The sequence below is a fragment of the Talpa occidentalis genome, unplaced genomic scaffold (assembly GCF_014898055.3).
Source record: "Talpa occidentalis isolate TD23 unplaced genomic scaffold, MPIMG_talOcc4v2.1 talOcc4.5, whole genome shotgun sequence".
Classification (NCBI taxonomy): Eukaryota; Metazoa; Chordata; class Mammalia; order Eulipotyphla; family Talpidae; genus Talpa; species Talpa occidentalis.
The window spans coordinates 116,181,956-116,203,266 of NW_023604861.1; the positions used below are offsets into that span (position 1 = coordinate 116,181,956).

The 21,311-nt window shown below is 41.1% G+C and overlaps 1 protein-coding gene across 14 annotated transcripts in view; it reads left to right on the forward strand.

Annotated features, from left to right (window-relative positions):
* The window catches only part of SLC8A1 (solute carrier family 8 member A1), a 664,135-nt gene that overhangs the window by 606,166 nt on the left and 36,658 nt on the right, over positions 1 to 21,311 (forward strand). For all 14 annotated transcript variants that reach the window (XM_054701171.1, XM_054701172.1, XM_054701177.1 and 11 more), the window contains one exon: positions 15,211 to 15,486. In XM_054701171.1, coding sequence (XP_054557146.1) covers positions 15,211 to 15,486 — 276 coding nt within the window. The remainder of the gene's footprint in view (positions 1 to 15,210; positions 15,487 to 21,311) is intronic.

Here is a 21,311-nt window from a genome sequence, read left to right on the forward strand (position 1 = left end):
TAATAAATAATAAAAATGGTACCTCAAATAAGTTTCAAAGGATTGCTAGCAATCTGGTCTAAGCAAAAATCTTTCTAGCATCTCCTCTATTATTGAACATCTTTACCGAGGAGACACTCTCATTACTTAATATGTTAACCCTGGGTCACATGAAAGTCCCATTTAAGCAGTTTACTGTTGAGAATCCAGTGGTCCAGAGTGGATATATAACTTATTTAGTTAAGGTCACAGCTGGTAAATGGCTAACTAGAATATGAAATCCCATCTTTGTGAGTCCAAAGCTGGTAAGCTTGTAGTGTGACCCTAGTTGTCTTTCCTACAACTTTAATTCATGTCTTAAATGGCTCCTTTTCAGATGAGTTAATGCAAGACAAAGGGGATGAAGGTAATAAGCCTTTTACTCTCAGTTACACATGGTTAGTTACTCTCAGTTACATATTTGGGAATCGCTCTGTAAGTTTTTAGACTGAAGTACAGAAGCATCAGAAAAAATATTAGTCATGAAAAGTGAACAGGTTTAGCCACTCTGAGGCCTTTAATCCCATCATGAGAAACTTACAGGGACTAGGACTTCCAATTCTTTTTGTGATTTTGGAATTATATTTATATCTGCTGCTAGAAATTAAGTCAGGTCTTCTGAAACAAAATGGAGTCAATGCCCATTTTTTTCCAAGCTCGTGGTGTTCCCCTGTGGTATTATTGGTTATTCAAGTATGTTTTGCATGCTTTGAGTCACTGGCATGCTTGAACTAATAGGAGTATCAATTATTTTAATTTCTAACAGGAGATGTAAGAAACACAGCTGTCATCCAACTTAACTTTTGTTCCTTTTTCCAGTAATAGCCAAAATTCACATTTTGTTGTACAGAGTGCATATAATATGAATGATAAGTCATTTAATGTAAAAATTACATATTGAAATTTTTGGCTTCTCTGGAGTCTTGTGTTCAAATGGTCGAAGAGCTCCCAACTAGTTATATAGATCTAACCTCACCTGAAAAATTAGGGATTTGGAATAGATGTGTTTGGAACACAGAAATATGAAATTGTTCTCTAAAGGACCCTTAATTTTCAGTCATAAATGTCAACTTGCTTTCCTTGGTACTGATATTTGAAATTCAAGCCTCTGACTTTAATCAAGATAAAATATCTGCCTCAGAGTACATGTTAGATAAATTGGGTAATTATACTGACTTGGCCAAAGCTAATTTAAGACATCTAATGCCTAAGACACACTGTCTAATGGTCACATTAGATAAATTCAGTAGCTGCTCTCCCTCACTTTGAATTAAATACCAGAAAGTAAAGCTTCTTTAACTTATTATCAGAGCCCCTTTGAAAACTACTCTCACTGTATTATGATTTAGATAGAATTCTAATTTTTACCTTTAATGTAATTGAAAAATATTCTGTTATCTTTCCTTAGAGTTAGTTGTTATTTATGATGTCACTTACTACATTTAAAGAAAACCTCTTTTAGCTTAAAGATGTTTTGTTTTTCCAGCAAATTAATGTTTATCATCTCTGTAATTAGAAAATCTTAGCAATATAATTCAGTGCTTTCCTATTTGCTTTGACCTTAAGTTTAGTCAATTATTATTTGCCCAAGTGCTCAAAGTTCACTCAGCTCAGTTCTGAGAGCATCTGCTTAATTCAGATATTTTTGTCCTATTTTACCTTGAATTATCTTATACTCTATTAATAGGTACCAATCTTCTGAAATCCTCTCAGAAGTAGAAATAATCAAAATTAAAATTCCTTTTGTTAAGCAACAGCATGTATGTCCTGTTTACCACTATTTCTTTAATATCTAGACAGTGTTTGGCATTGATTATTCTTGAGTAAAGGATAAATGAATTTAGATATGAATCAATGTTTTCCAGCCCACAGGTAACTGATTTGAAAGCCTGTTTCCACTCCATCATACCACCATGTCAGATCTAGAAACAAAACTCTATGTAAATGGATATACACACAGCATGACCACGTTATAAAAGAGTTCCAGGCACGTGTAATTCACAAGAGTAAATGCATAGCCATAGGTCACGCAAATACATATATGCCCATATTTGTACACATAAAACATATTTATTTTTGCATGTGCAAATTGAATATGCAAATCTATAATTAAAATGGCACTTTCTGTCAATTTTCTCAGTGAATTTTTACTGTTATTTAGCTGATAATCATGATCCTAACTGAGATAGAAGGAAAACAAGGAGCATGAGTAAGAAAGAGAATGACAGTACCAGAGAGAAAGTTATTTATGGGAGATATTCTAGGGCCATATTGATAGGTAGGCAAAACAAATCTAGAATGAATATATATCAACTTTAATTTGTCAAAATGTTGAATCAGGTAGATTCAAGCCCAATTTTGGAGTGAGGGAGGTCATCTCCACAGGGGATGGTGTCCACGAGGGCAGGAGAAACAAGCAATTATTTTCTGGCCCCTGGATGTTCTTTTAGCTGATATGTCTGAAAAGAATATTGGCTGGTTGGGCTGTTTTTCTCATAAATTGCTTATTACAAAATCTTGAGGAAAACGCTGTGTTGAAGGGTTCCAGAATGATTCAGCGCTCTTACTTGTAAGCCTGAAGTCACGTCTCTAATGCGGCTTTTGTCTGGAGAAGCAGCAGCTCCACTTTGCAAACAATGCGCCATCACTGGATCCAGTAGTTCTTTTGTTGGCATCAGCTGCTGCTATGTGAATACAGTTTTAGTTGTTGCTTACAAATCAGTGCACAAGGCATGGGGGGGCTTTTCAGCCTCAGGCAGGAGCCTTTGTACACAGTATTCAGTGGAGGAAAACATTTCAGCATAATCCAAAGAGGTAAAAGGAGGAGAAAACACTCCCTACCCTCCCACCCCCCCACACACAGAGGAGCCTCATAAAAGTGACTTGCAGCATTAATTTTTGTGTTCACAGCCTGCCTTCTTGATAAAGACCTTGTCATTCTGACATCTGCCATCAAGTCACTTGACTGAACCGACAGGGTCAACACACACACACACCCCACCTGTGCCTCTTTCCTGGCTCGCCAGCAGTTCATAGTGTCCGCCTTGGGTGTTGTCTTGAATCCTGGTAGAGCATTTCAGGCCAGCATCCTGGCATGGACCTGAAAAGTTGCTTACTGATTCGTTATTCTAACTGCTCCTTACTTTGATAAACAGGAAATGGAGATCAGAGAGGGAGAGTGTTTTACCCCACATCACACAGAAACTGCTTTAGAATACAAGGTTCTCAATACAGTGTGCAGCTGTGCTCACATTTTCTTCTGGAGTTGGCCTTAGTGGAAGCAAAGCATTTGCCCTTATCTTGTGCCTGGTGTTACCTAAAGAACTCTGGCCTCCTGTGACATGATCATGGGAAGCAAAGACTGAAATTGCTGGGCCAACAACTTAGTGGCCCTGTGGCACTGAATGCGTGCATGGCATCTCCATGGGTGAACAGTGGCTTTGTGATCACGTGAACCCACCTGTGCAGTAGGTATTCATGGCCCCTTTCATGAGACAGGGAGACAGAAGTTGGGCTTCATACCTGGCCACCAGTTCTGATTCCAAAGTCAGTCTTCTTTCTGTCTTGTCTCACCTGTGCCTCCCAGAATCTAATAATGCCCACAGGTATAGGCTTATTTCTATTCTTCACGCTTTCTCTTGCTGCAGAGTTTGTGTACAAGGCGATTCCTGGCAGGGGTGGCTTTCCTCACACCCATACATTCTTACCGTCAGATCTTAGTTCATAAGTCCCTCCTCAGAGGGATTTCCCAAGCAGCCCCATCACTATCATGTTACCTGACTTCTTTGTCTTTATAGCCCATATCACGATCTGAAATTTTCTTATTGCCAGAAATGAAGCCCTCAGGGGTCTTGTCTGTCTGTCTTTGCAATGCCTAGAACACATAAATTATTAATAACTATTCACTGAGGAAACTAGTCCATTCCCTTTGAAGATTTATGAGAGATATTGGGTTAGGTTTAGCCTAGGCTTGTGTTACAAAATAGTCACCTGAAATATTCTTAGAGTTCAAATCTATAAACTTAATAGGATTGGCACTATGCCTTAATCAAATAATGAATACAAGTAATGACTTATTGATGAGAGAGAAAGATATTTTTTTCAATGGTTTATATAAAGAAAAATACCATAACACCTCAATGCAGCATCATTACTTATGAGAAATTAAAAAGCAATGACAGAGAAACAAACTTGATTATCAACATCCACCTCAGCCATCCTACACTCAAAAAAAAAAAAGTCTTCACGAGTAGTAAGAAAATGAACATGCTCCCTCTGAATTCCACTAATGCGCTAATCCTGACATCCAAAATGGACTTCACTACATGTAAGCATATGGCTTCTCTTAAAAATTTCATTTATCTTTCCAAAAGCATCAAAGACAAAGTTATAGAGAATTACCACAGTGAATCTGTGAGGTGCCCAAGAACATGTAAGTGATGGAAGTCTCTTTGTTGACTGTGAACTTTATTTACTGAGATCTCATTGAAAATCATACCAGAGAAAAGGAAAGAGGGACAAGCAGATGTGGGGGGCCCTGAGTAATTGCAATCATTCTGTGTCGTGCAAGTGGAGGCCATGATTAGAATCTCAGATACTGAACTTTCAGCACCACTTTGCTGGCAAATCAACTCACAATCCAATCAAAGATCAGAACGTGAGCAGAACAAAGACACTTTAGTTGCTCCTAAAGCCAGGAAAGCAGCCATATTGGAAAGGACCTCCTCCAATAAACTGAAGCCCTGCACACCTATACATTCTCACCGTCAGATCTCAGTTCATAGGTCCCTCCTCAGAGGGACCAATAAACCACTAGTCAAGGATTTTCCTGAAGTTCATAAGAAAACCAGACTTTAGAAAGAAGACAGAGTAGAACCATTGGTCTCGGAAAGAGTATCACTATTTTATACATGATATTATATGCAAAGTGTTATTTTAAGGAGCATAGTTATTTCCTAATTATACTTTTTCATAAAAGCCATGCCAGATGAGCTTAGATTTTATCCAAATGGATTTTTGATGGACAAATTACAGAGATTTTTTTTTTCCTAGAAACAATGGGTCATGTAATTGCTCTGAAGTAATAAGATTTTTAAATCTCAAAATGAGTGTTGGTTTCATTTTAAAATGGAGAAAAATAAGACCATTTTATCAGATTGCCGAGATGATGATTAAGTGGGAGGTATGTGTTTACCCAATGTGCATAAAGGTCAGCCCTTGGAAAGTGAATTTGAATTCACAGCTTAATCACAGAAGCATCTTAAGAGAATCTTATACCTCTCTGCATGCAGGCAGTCTTTGTACCTATCTACTTTGTATTTGAATTTCAACATTTTCCTAGAACATAATATTGATTTGTTTGTTGAAAAATGACAGGGCTGTTGCTGCCCAAACAGTTCCTCCAAGGCTCGGCTTCCCACACTCTAGCAGGCTAATTCAGACAGCTGCTGATATTTACAAAGTGTGATCAGAGGCCGCAAGCCAGTCTTAGAACTTGTGTGCCCCTACACTACCCACCATAACTAGATCATCCACACTAGCTTAGTGTCTATGCTACTTGTTGAAGGCTTATTTTGTTAGGTGCTCAAGCCTGCAGGGAAGGTGTTTCTATTACAGGATTCTAGAATTCTGTTCATCTTATAACCAATAACTAATATAGAGATTTCAAGATTCTTAGCATGACATGGAGTTATTTTGCAGAAAACAAATTACAGAGCAAAAACACACACAACCAATTATATCAAACTCTAATCATTTAGGAACACTCTGTCCATATAGAATTCTTAGAAGAGAGGCTAAGCAGTCACATTTAAACTGTTTTGCTTTGCTAATTATCTAATTTTCATGGAGCTAGAACTCCTCACTGGATCTGTTTGTTGTTGCAGTGGCTATATTTGCTGAGAAATATTTCTTTTAAATTAGATTCTTCTTGAACTGTATTAACCATCCTTACCAATTCCATAATGACCTAAGCTGGGAAGCATTCTGTTCTTTGTGGAAAATTTCACCCATAGGTTCATTTGTTCCAGATAGGGCTGAAAGGTCTTCACTGAGAGTGTGTATCCTCACGTCCCTTCCAATATTGTCGTGGGTCACCTGTCCTAATCCCCCAGGTATGGGCTGAAACTGGCACTGGTCCTGTGGGGCAGAGTGCTTCCATCACTGCCTCTAATTTGGAAGTAGAGATTAAGAAGACCTACACAGGTGTCCTCTCCACCTAAGAACAAGTCAGCAGTCCAATTTGGAAATATATAGCAATCATGGACTCCTATTTCATGCACAGTGGTGTTGCTATCCAGTGCCTTTATCCAGGGAGGTAGAATGAAAGCTAAAGACAAGTCTCTAGGATTAAACTACATTTTACTACCCATGTAGGAGCCCAGGCACAGTAGGCTCCAAGTATTGAGTCTCCTCACTAATTCAAGCCTTGCTACATGGTGAAGAACCTCTCTATATATCACCAGCTGGCTGTCAGGCTTTTGGTAGCATGGGGCTAGGACAGTACAACCGGAGACCAACATTAGGGCTCACATATGCCCCAAGGACAACTACCCATACCAAAGCAGATTTTTCATGATCCAAACACATTTTGAAGAAGGTTTCAAGGGGGAAATTTCTTCAATGTATGATATCAAGGTACAAGTTGCCGACTGACAAAGTTTTACATGGGCTAAAAAGACAGTGACCACTTCACTCAAAGAGTATAATAAGGATTGATGAAAAATCATACAGTTTTACTACTGAAAATCATGTATGTTAGTGTGAGAAATGGAAGACAACCTAGAGGTAATCTTAAGACAGTGAGTTGTTGCTGTTGATTTATTTGTGTGAGTAAACTGTGTGTGTGACCGTGTGTGATGTGGCTATCAAATGTCTAGTGTGTACATAAGTGAAAGTGATTTTGTCCAGAATGAGAAAGGAGAAAGACCTTTCCCAGGGTAGTTACTCTGAGTGCCTCTTGGAGTTGCATTTAGCTCCACACACCCTATTCTGACAATGAAGGACCTGGCTAGCCAGAGAGTGCCCAGAGGAGAGTGACTATCCTGACCAAGGATCTTGGTGCAAGGACTAGGGTGAGAGAGAGCAGCCAGTTGCAAATGCCTGGAGGAATGTCAGGTGGAGTGAGACTGGATTTACTCCATATGGCTTGAGGGGTGGGACCCAGACAAGTAAATGGGAACTCACAGTCCCAATGACAGTCAGAGCTTCTAAAACTTTGTGAGATCATGAACTCTCTAATAGCTTCAAGTGTGGCAGTGGTGACCATTTGGCAGAGAGACCTTTAAAAAAATTTTCTTGTTAAACGGAGTTAGCCTTGGCAAGCTTCTAAAACCCTCCTAGTGCTTTAAGTCCAAGAGTTTTCTAATACCCATGTCTCAGATAGGAACAAATGCCTGTATATTTTTCTCTGTGCTTTGGCAACTCATAGATCTAGAAATTTGAATAAGTTTTGTTTTGAGATCTCTTGTGATAAGGAATTATCTTGCAATATACTGGGAAGGGAAAATGCTAACATCTTCCACTTTGCATCAGCGAATGTGAAAGTACTTCCCAACCTTTAGATTATAGAAAAATGTTTATAGCAGCTCTCCAAAATCCAGAATAAGAGGTAAATTCTTTGGAAGTGAATCTTTAGGTTACTGAATTTAGTGGCATATAGAAACTGTTGTTAAGGGTGGAAAGAAATGGATAAGCATTTTTTCACTAGAATTAAGATATAAGTATGACAAAGAGGAAACAGAGAAAAGGTTACAGATTACTGTGTGAGCAAAACAATAAAAGCCACTAGGTTTAAAACAAACTCTTGCATAAGAGAGAGAGAATACCAAGATTACAAAGAACAAAAATTCATCAACTGAATCACAGTTCTTAGTTCTTTTTTTTTAAGTAAAAAAGGATAAATTAGCTGATTGCTATGTTTTCCTTCATTTTAAACATTTTTGATTCTGTCAGAACCTTTGAAAGCAAAGAGAAATGGAAATTACAGTAGAACTGAAGAGCAGTACTTGATTACCACGTATTGGGTTACAAATTAAAAAAAAAAGGTGAGATCTATGGAGGAGAAACCTAATCAGTCAAACTAGATCATTAATTTGTTTGAAGGCATCAAATCTTTGTGCTCAGAAACTAGAATACAATTGAATCAACCCCACTTGGAAAAATAAAGGAATAAAATTTTAGAAGGAAATTATACTCAAAACAATGTGTGCAGAATGTAGAAAACCACCGTAGTGATGTAACTTCACATTGAATGATTTGTATATTACACAGGGCTTCTGAGTGATAATTGCTGGGCTCAGGAAGATCACATGCATGGCAGTGTGAATGGCCATATCACTACCATCTACCATCCTGCCATCCTCATTCTCATTATCCTCATAGCTGGAGGATGCTCTTGCAAAGCTAAAAAAAAAAAAAAAAAGGACTAATTACACATAAATGAATGCCTAGAAGGTTTTAAAAGTCAAACTCTTCCTCAGATTAACAGCAGTTTACATTCCTATAACGCAACCAACCCATACCGGTAGGTTCTTTACCGGTTCTAGCAGCCATGTTGTCTTCATGCTCTTCGCTGTTCATCGTTGCTGTACTCCGTCGTGCTCTGCCACTCTCCACCGCACTTCTTGGTCCAATCCACTGCACTCCTCCATCCTCTGCACCACACTGCACTCCGCTGCGCCCCCCTTAAAAGCCCAGCCTTAGCCCAGGTGAATCCCATCTACATATGCCCTCACCCTACTCCAGGTGCCCGCTCTCAGGCATGCATTCAGGACCACAAAGATCTATCATTAATCCTAATGGTGGGAGGGCAGAAAAGCTTGATACCTTTTTCCTTACCCTACAATTCCCCAGACTGCTTCCATTGTAGACTTGTGATCATTTAGGCCAGTTTCCCAAATTCTAGAGTGGAGAGCTACATGCAAATCAGGGTGTTTGATTTTTGATTCAGAACTGGGAGGTTGACCTTTTTCAACTAGAAATGAAAATAAGAACTCTCTACACTCTGAAGTAGAAATTCCAAAATGCTCACAACCATCATGCTCTCTCTTTGCTTTATTATCTTTTTTCCTCTACTTGGTTGGTCCCCAGGGGCTTGAAAAAGAGCATATGGCTGACTCTGCCAAAAATATATCAGGTCTAAAAAATAAACCACATCTCAAAAAATAGAACCTAAACGTTATTGATGGTGGATCAGTGTTTTCATACTCCTAAAAAAGGCAACAGTTGTGATAAATATAGCACTAGTCATTAGAAGAATTCTCAAATTCAAACTGAATCAATATGTAACAGATGCTAACCTCAGCTCCCTTCAACAAGAAAGACATCATGTGTAGTAACATGTTACCCGAGCTGTTAGATCAAATCCCAACTCAGCCACTTAACTATGATCATTTCAGAAAGTCACCTTAATTCTCTGAGCTCCAGGTTCTTCATCTGTACAGTGGGATTAATAATGTATACCTTGCTGTGTTTTTGCAGGATTAAATAAGATCAGGAATGTGAAAAAAAAATTTAACTCAGTACCTGTCACTTAGTAGACACACCAGCATGTTCTATCCCTCTGTTCCTTTCTTAAAATCAAACAGCTCCTGAAAACTATGGTGATAATGGTTCAAACAGAATGTAGATTCTGCGAATTCAGGATACTCAGGTCTTATTGATTTACTGCCTGCCTTCTGACAAGTAACAGTGATAGAATGTGGCAGTTTCACAAAGGACTTGGACATTTCTTCTTCCAGTCCTCATCACGACACTGACATGAGTTAGAAGACTCATTTGACAGATAGGAACGGAAGCTCAGAAAAGTCAAGTGTCTTACCCCAAAGAAGTCATCAGAACCAGAAATTAATGTAAGTCTTCTGGCCTAAATGCCCACAACACCCCAACCACCTCTTTTCCTGGTTTTCAAAGCTCTCCCTGAGGACAAACCCTGAACACCTTTAAAGAGATATAAAGTAGCACCTGGCTTACTTTAGATGCTGCAGTGTCTGCAGCTGCCAAGGCCAGGGGCTTGTTTTCGTGGTCATTAGTGCTGCTGACACCCTTGTTCTCCTGTTCTAGAACAGAATTAGCACCAGTACTAATATCAACAGTTGAAGCCATGATGGTCTCCACTCTCTGTGGTTTTAATGATTTGGCTATTTTGCAGTTATATTTAGGAAGTCTAACATATATCAAGGAAAGCATTTAAAAGGCCATGGGAGGGATTAATCAAATCGTTTATCTTTCCATTAGTGCAATCCATAAAGCTGAAAAGGATTCTGAGATAAGAGTATACTTCACTTGGCATCCTATAAGGGGAAACCCTCCAGCCTGCCAGTTTCTTTGCCTACAGAGGAAGGACTTGGTGGAATTATGTAGCATCCGGTAACCCTGAGCTGGAAAGTATACAGAACCGGCAGATTACTATCTCCTTTTCATTCACATAAAAGATGTTCCCAGGTGTTATGTTGTTTTTAATGTTCCACTGCTATTTGCAAGGAACAGACTTAAGTATAGTCCAGATGGTGATAGATGAATATAATATTTCTTTGTTTTTCTCCAAGACTGGGTAATTATGCATCAAGCATGGCAGTCAGTGGTCATCTGAATATTTAAATAATATCTGAGTTGGAAATGGAAATATACAGAGTAGTGTGGTCTCTGAAAAAAGTACTGAAAACCTCATCTTTCAATCAGATGGACCTCTATTCTGGATGTAGGCATTAAGATCTATAAAATTTGGGAACCAACAGAAGGAAATCTTTTCTCCCTTTCCTCTATCATTCACACACACACACACACACACACACACATTTTGAGCCACACACTTATAGATCATGAAGTTAATTCTAGAGGGCAAAGTTAAGTTTTGACTTCAAAATTCTAGAATCTAACCTGAGGACCCCGTATGTTGACTAGGCAATTAAATAGTGAATGGGAAACACGTGACAATCCTAAGGAGAGGAAAATAATTATAACTACCATGATAATAATTATCTTGAAATACCCTCAAACACTTTGCAGAGATGATCGAATTATTCCCCCTGCACAGCTCTCATGGAAAAGGTGTTAGTACTTCTATCTTGAAGACAAATATAATATCTGCTCTCAATTCATAAGTGTCATTTCTCCTGAAAAGATTCATTATTTGTTTTCTTATTCATCTTCACAATATGAGGCTTCGACACCCCAAATTAAGTAATTTTGTAGAGTTGGAGGCAGAATAATTTGTCTTTGTGTGCTTTGTGTGACTGATTGATTAGAATTCAGTGACTTCCAAACTTTTAATCATATAGCTTATTTTGAAATTACAAAATGTCCACCTGGCAATTGTAGTTTTTGTCATGAGTGAGTTCTACCTGGAGCGAAAGTGGAAGGTTCAAACGAAATGGGAGAAAGTGAAAGAAGAAAAAGAGAAGAAATGAATAATGTAACGAGCACAGAACTGCTAATAGAAACACTGAGCGGTTGTTCCTCATCTCAATGATGTGGCGTGGGAGTGTCCCAGGGGCCCAGTGTGCCTTTGCTAGGGCCGCCATAACAAAATGCCACACACTGGGGACCTTGAATAATAGAAATCTATTTTCTTACAGTCTGGAGCACAGAAGTCATCAAGATGTTTATAAAATTGGTTTCTCCTGAGGGCTCTTCCCTTGACTTGGGAGAAGGAAGGACTGCTTCCTCACCACCTCTCAGCTCACAGGCCTTTCCTCTATGTGCACACAACCCTGGTCTCTCTCCCTGGCTCCCAATTTACTCTCCTGATAAGGATACCAGTCAGATTGAATTGCCCGCCCCCCCACAGTCATTTTCACTTAATTCTCTCCTTAAAGGCCCTATTTCTGAATTTGGAGGAGACACAATTCAGCCCCAAACATGGACCTTTATTTAAATCATCTTCTTTCAAACAGAAGACATTTATATGGAAATACATAATAACCAGACAGCATGAGCACTATAGGAAGGGGTTGGTAAATATATAAACTGAGGTATACATTAAAATTTTCGAGTTTATTTGAGCAAACATGAATTCCGTTTGGGCAGTGCCAAACCAAAAGTGGTGAGGAGCCCCGCTGTAGGAGCTAAGGAAAAGGCTTTTACATACTAGACATGGAAGTGAAACAAGGGAGTGATCCGATTTCCTCTAGCTTAAGCAGTTACCTTATTTGGGAAAGTTGAGGTAGCTGAGCTTGGCTGTTCTTAAATTTTGTTTTCTCAGGTACAAGTGTGTTTACAGGAATTGACTGTGGCTTGGATTTTGCTTTGCTTATGTAGGCTACCAAGGCATTAGAGCCCCTCAGTCTACTGGCCTCCTCGTTTAATTGTGTTGATCTGGTTGGCAGTACTTTCCACTCCAGTGGGTCCACCCTGTTCAGTCAGCTAACCTGATTCATGTTCCCCACTTAGTCCCCAAAGATGATTCCATTCATCTTCCAGGAGCTTCCTCTCAGCAGATAGCTGGAGATCCTCCAGTGCCTGAGAGATGAGGCTGCTTTCTTCACAGAGACCCAAAGCTTATCTACATAGGAATTCTGATCATGTGTTCACCGGAGTGGGCATTTGCCTCCTTTTTCTTCCTATAAGATGATAGGTGAAAAATCCAGACATCCCTCTTTTCATGTTTCACGAGTGGCACTTTTCCCTCAAAGCTGCTCTCGAAGAGGGCTTTCCCAATTGTGAGCTGCACCAGATGGCCTCACCACAGAGTGTCTCATGAAGGGCACAGGCATTTGCTATGCACCTGCAACATCAGCTCACACAGTCAACAGGAACCTTGCCAACCTTTCCTTCTACCAGCTGTACTAGTTAAAGGAAAGCAGATCTCTGGTGAATATGTTTGGGAGCTGGGGGTGGTATGCAAAGTCCTCAAGAAGTTTTTCCATAAAACATATGAATATATACTTGCCACAACTTAAAGAAGAATTCAATTGAAGAATTCAATTGACATTCAATACCCAATTTTAAAATATGTGAGTGGAGGGCCTTCCTGGTGGCCTAGGGCTTAAATCTCAGCCCTATCACCAATAAAGCTTGATTTGGATCCCTGGCCAGGGAGCTAACCCACATATGGCACAGCACACCTCTCCTCGCTCACCTGCTGCTCCTCTCTGCAGTGTATTTTAGTGGATCTGCCTATTCTGCTCCCTACTCTGTCTCTGGTGGATACTCTCACTCCCTGCACCTCTGGCCTGTACCCCAGGTCTTCTACGCAAAAAAAAAATAATAATGTGAGTGGGAATTATTATCATGTTTGTAGGGTAAATTAAGATGATCTGGCTTTTATTCCATTGGCCTCTATGGCTATCACCTGCAGCTTTGATCTTGTTAACATAGAAGTTGCTGGGTGTAGGGCACATGTACCTGATTATGGACACCTGAGCATGGGTGTTGTGTGCGTGTGTGCAAGTGTGCACACCTGTGCCTAGGAGGGAGGGGATAAAAGGGCAGCATCACTCAGACAGCTACGGCAGAGCTGCCACGAGAGGAGCCCACGAGGGAACGCCAGTGAGAGCCTAGAGAAAGCTCAAAATTTTCGCTAGGGGCTGGGACATTTGCCAGGCTCCTGGCTCCCCTGCCCTCCCTGTGTCTGGTTGCCCCATAACAATTGGTGGCATAGAAAGCTCTAAAGCGTGGAAAAACCACCAAGGACCCTGGGACCCTCCCTCTGCCTGAACTGATAGAGAAACTGCCCTGTGGTTGCTGGCACTACAGCATTACAGATGAAGTCTCTGTTTTAGAAAACGATGATTTTCTGGTTCCTTTAAATAGTAAGTTTTGTGCATTTCTTTGTGCTTTGATAGTATGATGTAATTTGAAAATTGTGATATATGTGCATATGTTATGGAATTAAGTCTTTAAAGTTAGTAGAGATTCATACCTGTATTCATCCGGACTTACAAGCATTTCCCCAGCTTTTCCACGTGCTGGAGATGGAAGTAAATACTAGGGACACAAAAACGAACAAATTCCTCCCTTTGAAGGGCTCATAGGCAACTGAAGAAGAGGAGGGTGAACAAGCAAATCTTGAGACTGAGTCTCAAATTACTGCAGGGCTTGTTCAAACAGAGATTGCTGTACACTGCCACCCACTCCTTTAGTTTCTGATTCAGTGGGACCAGGAATTTGCATTTCTAACAACTCACCTGGTAATGCTGATAGTGCTGGTCCAAGAACCACACTTTAAGAACCACTACTCTAGGGTTATGGAAGCTCTGAGGAGGGGTTCCCAGCACTGACTGAAAGGCACGGCGGGGGAGAGTCAGAGAAGGTTTAAAAGAGGAGGTGAGGGCCTCGCCGGTAGTGCAGCAGTTGAGCGCTGGGTTGTGAAGCTGCCCGCAGCCTCTGCAGCACTGGTTCGATCCCTGGCTGCTCCCCGGCCACCGGAGGAGGGTCCCACATGGCGCGCAGACCTCTCCTGCCGCCCGCTGCTCCCCTCAGCAGTGTGCTTCGGTCCTTCTGCCTGCTCTGCTCCCCGCTCTGGCTCTGGTGAATTCTCTCACTCTCCTGCGCTTCTAACTGTACCCAGTGCTTGTATAAATAAATAAAAATAAATCTTTAAAAAAAAATAAAATAAAAGAGGAGGTGAGTGGGGAAAGCTAAGGGGGGTATGCCAAGTACATCTTGTTCTAAAGGACAAAAGTAGGAGATGGTACTTTTTTTTCAATGTAAATAATTTCACTTGGCTAGGATGAAGTTTGAGTTTGAAATAGCTGCAGGAGATGAAGCTGGAGAAATGTGCAGGGCCCAGAGGCATGACTGAGGGCCCTGTTTGATTCCTCTATAGAGTCCTGTGGCTGATTTTATCACCATAAATCCCCCAAAGTTGACCTCCCAACCTGAAGAAAAGAACCTTGGTAGAGGAACTCTACCCAGTTACCTTTCTTCAAGTGGGTCTCCTTTTTGAGCCTAGCACAGGGCTTTCCAGCCATTTGGAAGAAAGCCATTTCTCTGAGCTGACAAATCTCACTGGTGTAATAGAACTGGAAACCTGATGAGTGTTAAAGTTTGTGCCACTGGCCCATGCACCAGGGAGTATGTCAATGCCTTAATTGCTTAATGATGATTGGCTTTGGAAGACACTAAGCTTCCCCCACCTCTGATGGCCTCCACGGCACTCAGGGGAGGGATGAGGGCCTAGGAAGGAGGGGTTGAGAGAGAGGAAACCCCACAGCGTGGTTGATGAAATGTGCTCCATTCTTTTCTCTCTAGGGGAAGATGATGACGATGACGAATGTGGAGAGGAGAAGCTGCCCTCCTGTTTTGATTACGTGATGCACTTTCTGACTGTGTTCTGGAAGGTGCTCTTTGCCTTCGTCCCCCCTACAGAATACTGGAATGGCTGGGCGTGCTTCATTGTCTCCATCCTCATGATCGGCTTGCTGACAGCTTTCATAGGAGACCTGGCTTCCCACTTCGGCTGCACCATCGGCTTGAAGGATTCTGTGACTGCCGTGGTATTCGTCGCTCTTGGGACTTCAGTGCCAGGTAGAGAACACATTCCTCTATGATTATTACCCCAGAAGTTGAAGCTCACTTGCCTTTCTGACCTTTTCTTTCCTATAATTTCAAGGGTTGTTATAACAAAATAGGTCTATGAAAGATGAGAGCCTGGAGATTTAAGTAATGTCACTTCCAGAACATTGTCATGGCATTTCTCAAGATTCAAAAGCTGTTTGGTCTCATCATGATGACAGGAAAAAATTCCCAGGGGGCTGGAGGGCCTGCATGAAGGGGACAGGTGATGTGATGGATTGATAGATCAGCTGCCCTTTACAGTTAGCACTTTCAGAAACACAAAACAAAATTACAAAACCCTCTTTAACAGGAAATTTCCTGCCTTTTGAATAGTGAAATTTGGATGATTTTCATAAAACTTGATTTTTGGCAGGTAACTCTGATAAATACAGAAGACTTGCTACAATATTCTGTGTGGGGATAATTAAAAGGAAGTAGACATGAGTCAGGACAGGAAAAGTTATCCTTTTCCAAGATATCTACTTCATGGACATCGGTTTATGCATTCCTCATAAGCTGACTTTTTTCCCAGCCTGAAACTGTGGTTCCTATGTTTGCTCAGTTTTCTGAGTAAGACATCGTCCTCCCGAATGTAATATTGATAGCAGTAATTTTCAAACTGTAGTAGGCATCAAAGTTAAGTGGAAGCTTGTTTTTAAAATGCAAATGCCTGACCCCACCAGTGGCCTATGAAATTGCATATAGAGGAAGGACCCAGAAATGTGTATTTAAGCTCATCAGACTTTATTGTGATTGACGTTCTTGGCCCTACTTCCCAGGACTCATTGACATCTTAAACACATAGCCTTGTTTGAGTCTTCCATGCTACCAAGTTCAGGTCAAGGACAAGAATTACAGTAGGCTTGGGAGCAGGCGGGACTGGAGGGGAACATAGCCCTGCTGCAGTGGCATTCATTTTCCACGGCCTTGAGCCTGCTGCTGAGAGTCTGCTAATACTCATAATCACAACTCTGGCTTTTGGTTTTGCGTCTAAAAGCAAGTACAGTTCCATTCATGTGTCTCTTTACTTGAATTTACTAGTTGTTCTTTTCCATTCAGTTAATTATCTCAGTGACTATAGATAAGTTATTGAAACTCTCTGAGCCTCCATGTCTTCATATATAAAATAAGTATAACCATACTGAGCTTGCAGAACTATAGTAAGGGCTGGTGAAAACACCGATAAATTATGTATCTAGTAAAACATCTGCAACACAGAACGAATGCAGTGAAGGAGCAGCTTTTGTGATTCTTATTTCACTGAGTAGCTGAGGGTGGTCTGGCCCACATATTACGGGCTACTTCATCCTTGAGTGACCAGGGGTAAGGTGTCTAAATTTAGATGTGTCAGCCATAGCACTTGATATTATCCATCTAACTGATCATTTGGGACTCATGATTAAGAAGTCTGGCATGGTTTTGGTGTGCAGCTGAGTTCATGGAGGATCCAGGGGGTTTAGGAACTACTTTTACTCCCCACCTTAGAGCAGAGCTGTGCAAAGCCTTCTAGTTGACTGCTGAGCCTCAGAACTCAAACTTCCTCCCAACCCCGGCTGTGTTCTAGCAATTCCACATTTGGTCTTCATTTTGAATTTTTTCTAAAAATGACCAGAAATTAACCAAGCATGAAGTAAAACTCCACATACTCATATTTAAATTTGCTTTGTTTAGAGAATACATACACCCCCAAAGGAACTAAGCATTAGGATTTTCCATTGCTCTGTCAGAGGCTGTCATAGGAAGTACATGTGGGAACCACTTTTCCCAGTAGCCTAAGTCACTATATCAAATGGTGCCCAAGTCAGCACATACGGTGAGCCATGACTTCACCCCTAGGGAGAAATGTATGCATGGTGATGACGAAGGCAAAATTTGGTCTCTTGTGGCAGCTATGCAAAATCAGTCTGCCTTTCTGAAAAGTCAGCAATTGGCCCTAACAAATCCATCTCTTGCTTTCAACAGGATTTTGTAAAAGTGCTTTTTCTACATCAAACCACTGTTTTCTAATTTCCCAACCTTTCACTGTTTTCTAATTTCCCAACTTTTCTCTGTTTTCTAATTTCCCAACCTTTCATCTCAGTACCTTGAAAGTGGCTCTTTTTTTATATATACCAACCTTTCAATGTGCTCTGTGTATCCCTTGTATCAGTAAACTCTTAAAAAGTGTTGCGGTCATATGATTAACAAAAATTTTCTGTAACATGAAATGAACATGTGGTAAATCTTAGTGTTAGAGGAATCATTTGTTCTACCACTTTTAAAATCGGCTCAGAACCCAGGCAGGGGTAACAAGGGACAAGAAAATCTGTTGGGGAGAATGCACCAGAACCATTAGTTGTCAAAATGGTTTCCCTACACTGCCATAAATTCTTCCCATTGGGAAACAGATATCTTTGCTCTGTTATTGGGAGACTTCCTATAATTTGTTGTAATAACAGTGCAGCATGCTCCCAACAACCACGGGTAGTCTCAGACAATCATATGCATACAGACACCCCCCCTCCAAAAAGAACTGTGCAAATTGAAGATGATGTTGCATGAACATAATATTTCTGACTTTATTCCGTTCTCATTAATCCTGCTGATTCATAGCAGTGCTTTATCATAGGTCCTCACTCCTCAAAAAAAAAAAAAAAAAAAAAAAAAAAGGCTATTATCCCCCAAGAGAAATCTCAGTAGTTACAGGCAGAAGAAGTAAAAAGGAAGTGACCTCTCTTCACTGCTAGCCTGCCACCAGTTGGTTTTTTCTTTAGGCTGATGTCTTGACACTTTCCCTAATGTATACGGGCTCCTGGCTCTTGTCTGATATGCTGCCGCCTCTTTCTAGGTGAGACTTGGATTCCTAGCTTGTGACAGCCTGATGGGCATTGAACACTTCCTCACTAGTCCTCCTGCCTTAAGGCAGGATAAATGTCTACATGTTTCATTAAAAGTCTTCCTCACACCAACTTGTAGCAAATACTCACTGTAATCAACTGGCAGAGGATTCAGAAGGGTCTTCACACCCCTTAAGGTATTTTCAAGAGCTTAAAGATCCATGCCCCTTAGTGGAGGAAGAGCCTTTCTTGATCACCTTCTACAGAGCTACCTGTCTGGAAAAAGGGGGGAGGGCCCTCCTGAACTGTCTATCTGCCTGCTTTCCAGCCCCCTCTCTCCAGGCCCCTGCTCTTATTTGAGCCACCACCCCAGCCTCTGTGGCTTAGATGCCATCCACTCACCTGTGAGTACCAAAAGTATCCCTCCAGTCTCAACTTCCCCCTGAGTTCTAGATTCATATACCAACTGCCTTCTCTACATTGATGCTGGATGTGTAATTTGCAGCTCAAAATTACCATGTCCAAAATAGAACTGTTGATTTCCACTGCCTGACTGCCTTGTCCTTCAACAAAACCTGTTCTTCCCGGATCTTGCCTTTCTCAGGGCACCAGTATCATCACCCACCCAGGTGCCCTTCTTTCCCTTTCTCCTACCCCACGGCTGATTCATGGTTAGTTTCTGAAACCCTTTCCTCTAACATACGTCTTGATCAGACCCACTTAACTCTAACTCAGAGGCTTGCGGTAGCCTCCTATCTGTCTCTGTGCTTCTGCTAGAGGTGGTCTGAAGATGTAAGCCAGACGACACACCTGCTTCACTTTCCATGGCTTCCTGCTTCACTCAGGATAAATTCTGCACACAGTGACCTACAGGCCGTGCCTACCGTCTGTTTTGTTTTCCTCCTTGCTCTTCAGCCACGTTGGCCTTTTTACTGCCCTCCACACACCAAGTCCCCTCCTTTCTCAGGTTGCACCAGCTGTCTAAAATACTCCTCTCTTCGTTTACACAAGAATGGAAGTTTGTCTTCAATTATCTTTCATCTTAAACGTCAGTTCTTCAGTGAGATCTTCTTAACCAGGCAATGTAATGTGGTCATCCAGTTCCTCTGTATTATATCACCCTAGTTTCTGTATTTATTACTTTCTGTAGCTTCTCTATTTATTACTTTTGGCTTATCTTTGAATGTTACTATCAACTAACTCTCCCCACCAAAATGTAAGGTCCATAGGAGCAGAAACTTTGACCTTTCAGTTTTCTTTCTATTTAGGAGCCCCTATTCCTAGAATAGTGACTAGCTAACATAAGCAATGCAGTTGTTTATATGTGTGTGTGTGTTTGATATATAAATGAATATACAAATCAATCATTTGCACATGAGAGTTAGTTCAGTTGCAACAGCTTTTTTCCTAATGCCTTCTAAATCACTATGAATTAAAATTGAGGTAGGTGAACAGAATATTTTTATGGTGTGGCTTATTTTTCAGAAATAGAAAAATCTGTGGTGGTTATTGTAGTAAGACGATGCAAAAGTGAACAAGAGCACTAGGGGGCTTAGAGCAGACCCATTGCCCCTCTTTCATAATTTTAGCTGTGGTGGGAGGAGAAAGAAAGCTTCTGTCTCTCTGTGCTCGTCTCTCCTAAGATCCTTGCTTCCATGTCCAGAATGTGCAGACTTACAACTTGGAACTCAAGTTCTTGGTCTCTGAGCAGAAATAGGAGTCTAGGAGCAGGATCACTAGATGTTACTCTCTCAGGCACCTGTCAGTCCTCACAGGTATTTACCCTCAGCTCACCCCTTATTTAACCACAGAGATGGGGTCAGAAGGGAACACAGTAGCACCCCTCCTGAAACCCTTTTCTCAAGGAAAATTGTACCCAGCCATTCTGAATTCCACTGTCATCTGAGAACAGGAAAGATTCAGAGGAACTTAATCATTTCCCTTCCTGCCATCTGCTTCATGTCGATTTGGTGTTTCCATTGCTGGGCTCACACATAGATGAACTGTTTAACAGCCTCCATCTCAGAAAAATGACCAAAATCTTCTCTTAGAGCCTTGTTAATGAAGATGCATGAAGTGGGGTATAAAAGATCATGAGCTTTAGAGTCAGGGAGAGCCAAGTTCAAAACTACTCACCCCGCTGACTAGGTGTGGGACACCCTAGAGGCAAATCCTTAATTCTTCTCAACCTTAGTTCCTTAACCTAAATAATAGGGATGAGAAAAATCCCTCTCACAATCTCCAGGTCTGTGCTAGCATGCCTTTATAAAGTACCCAGTGCAGTGGCTGGCACATAGCTGGCACTCCAAAAAAAAATTGTTCAGTCTCTTTTCCCTTCTACTTCAGCACACTGATCAGTGGCTTTGGGTTTCCTGGGGTATTTAGCTCAGTTATATTGCAGCCACTGAAAATATAGCATATCAAAAAAAATTCTCAGCCTTTCTTCATCATTGTCCTAAGTTAAGAATCCTGGTCAGGGGGACATCCCCAAGTGCATTCCTATGTCCTAAGGTTTCGCTGAGTCTCTGAGTTTCCACCTCTGAACAATGGCATTTCAACTCAGCACAGGTCAAAGAGGAAGTGCTATCGCTGCTGTGTATATACATATTTAATTGGATGATTAATATCTCACATTCAACTTAAATGGAAATGAAAACAAAATTATGTTACTCCAAGCCAAGATTTCCCGGTGGTTATGGCATTAGTTGCCCCAAGGGGATCCTCAATGGAGCTCAGATATTCTAATAAGCAGTCAGTTTCTTTTTCACCAAGAAAGGTCAAGACTATTGAAAATGGGCACTCTGATCTGTAGTCAGACCAAGAAGCAAAGCCACACGGCCATGGCCACAGGACAAGCGCTGGGCCGCCCTAGGTAGCCCAGTCATTCGGATGCTTCCTACCTGCCCTCATCTTACCCTCACCCCAGTGAGGAGCCCTCTGGAGCTAAAACACTCCGTACTTTGCAGAAACTTTCCCAGG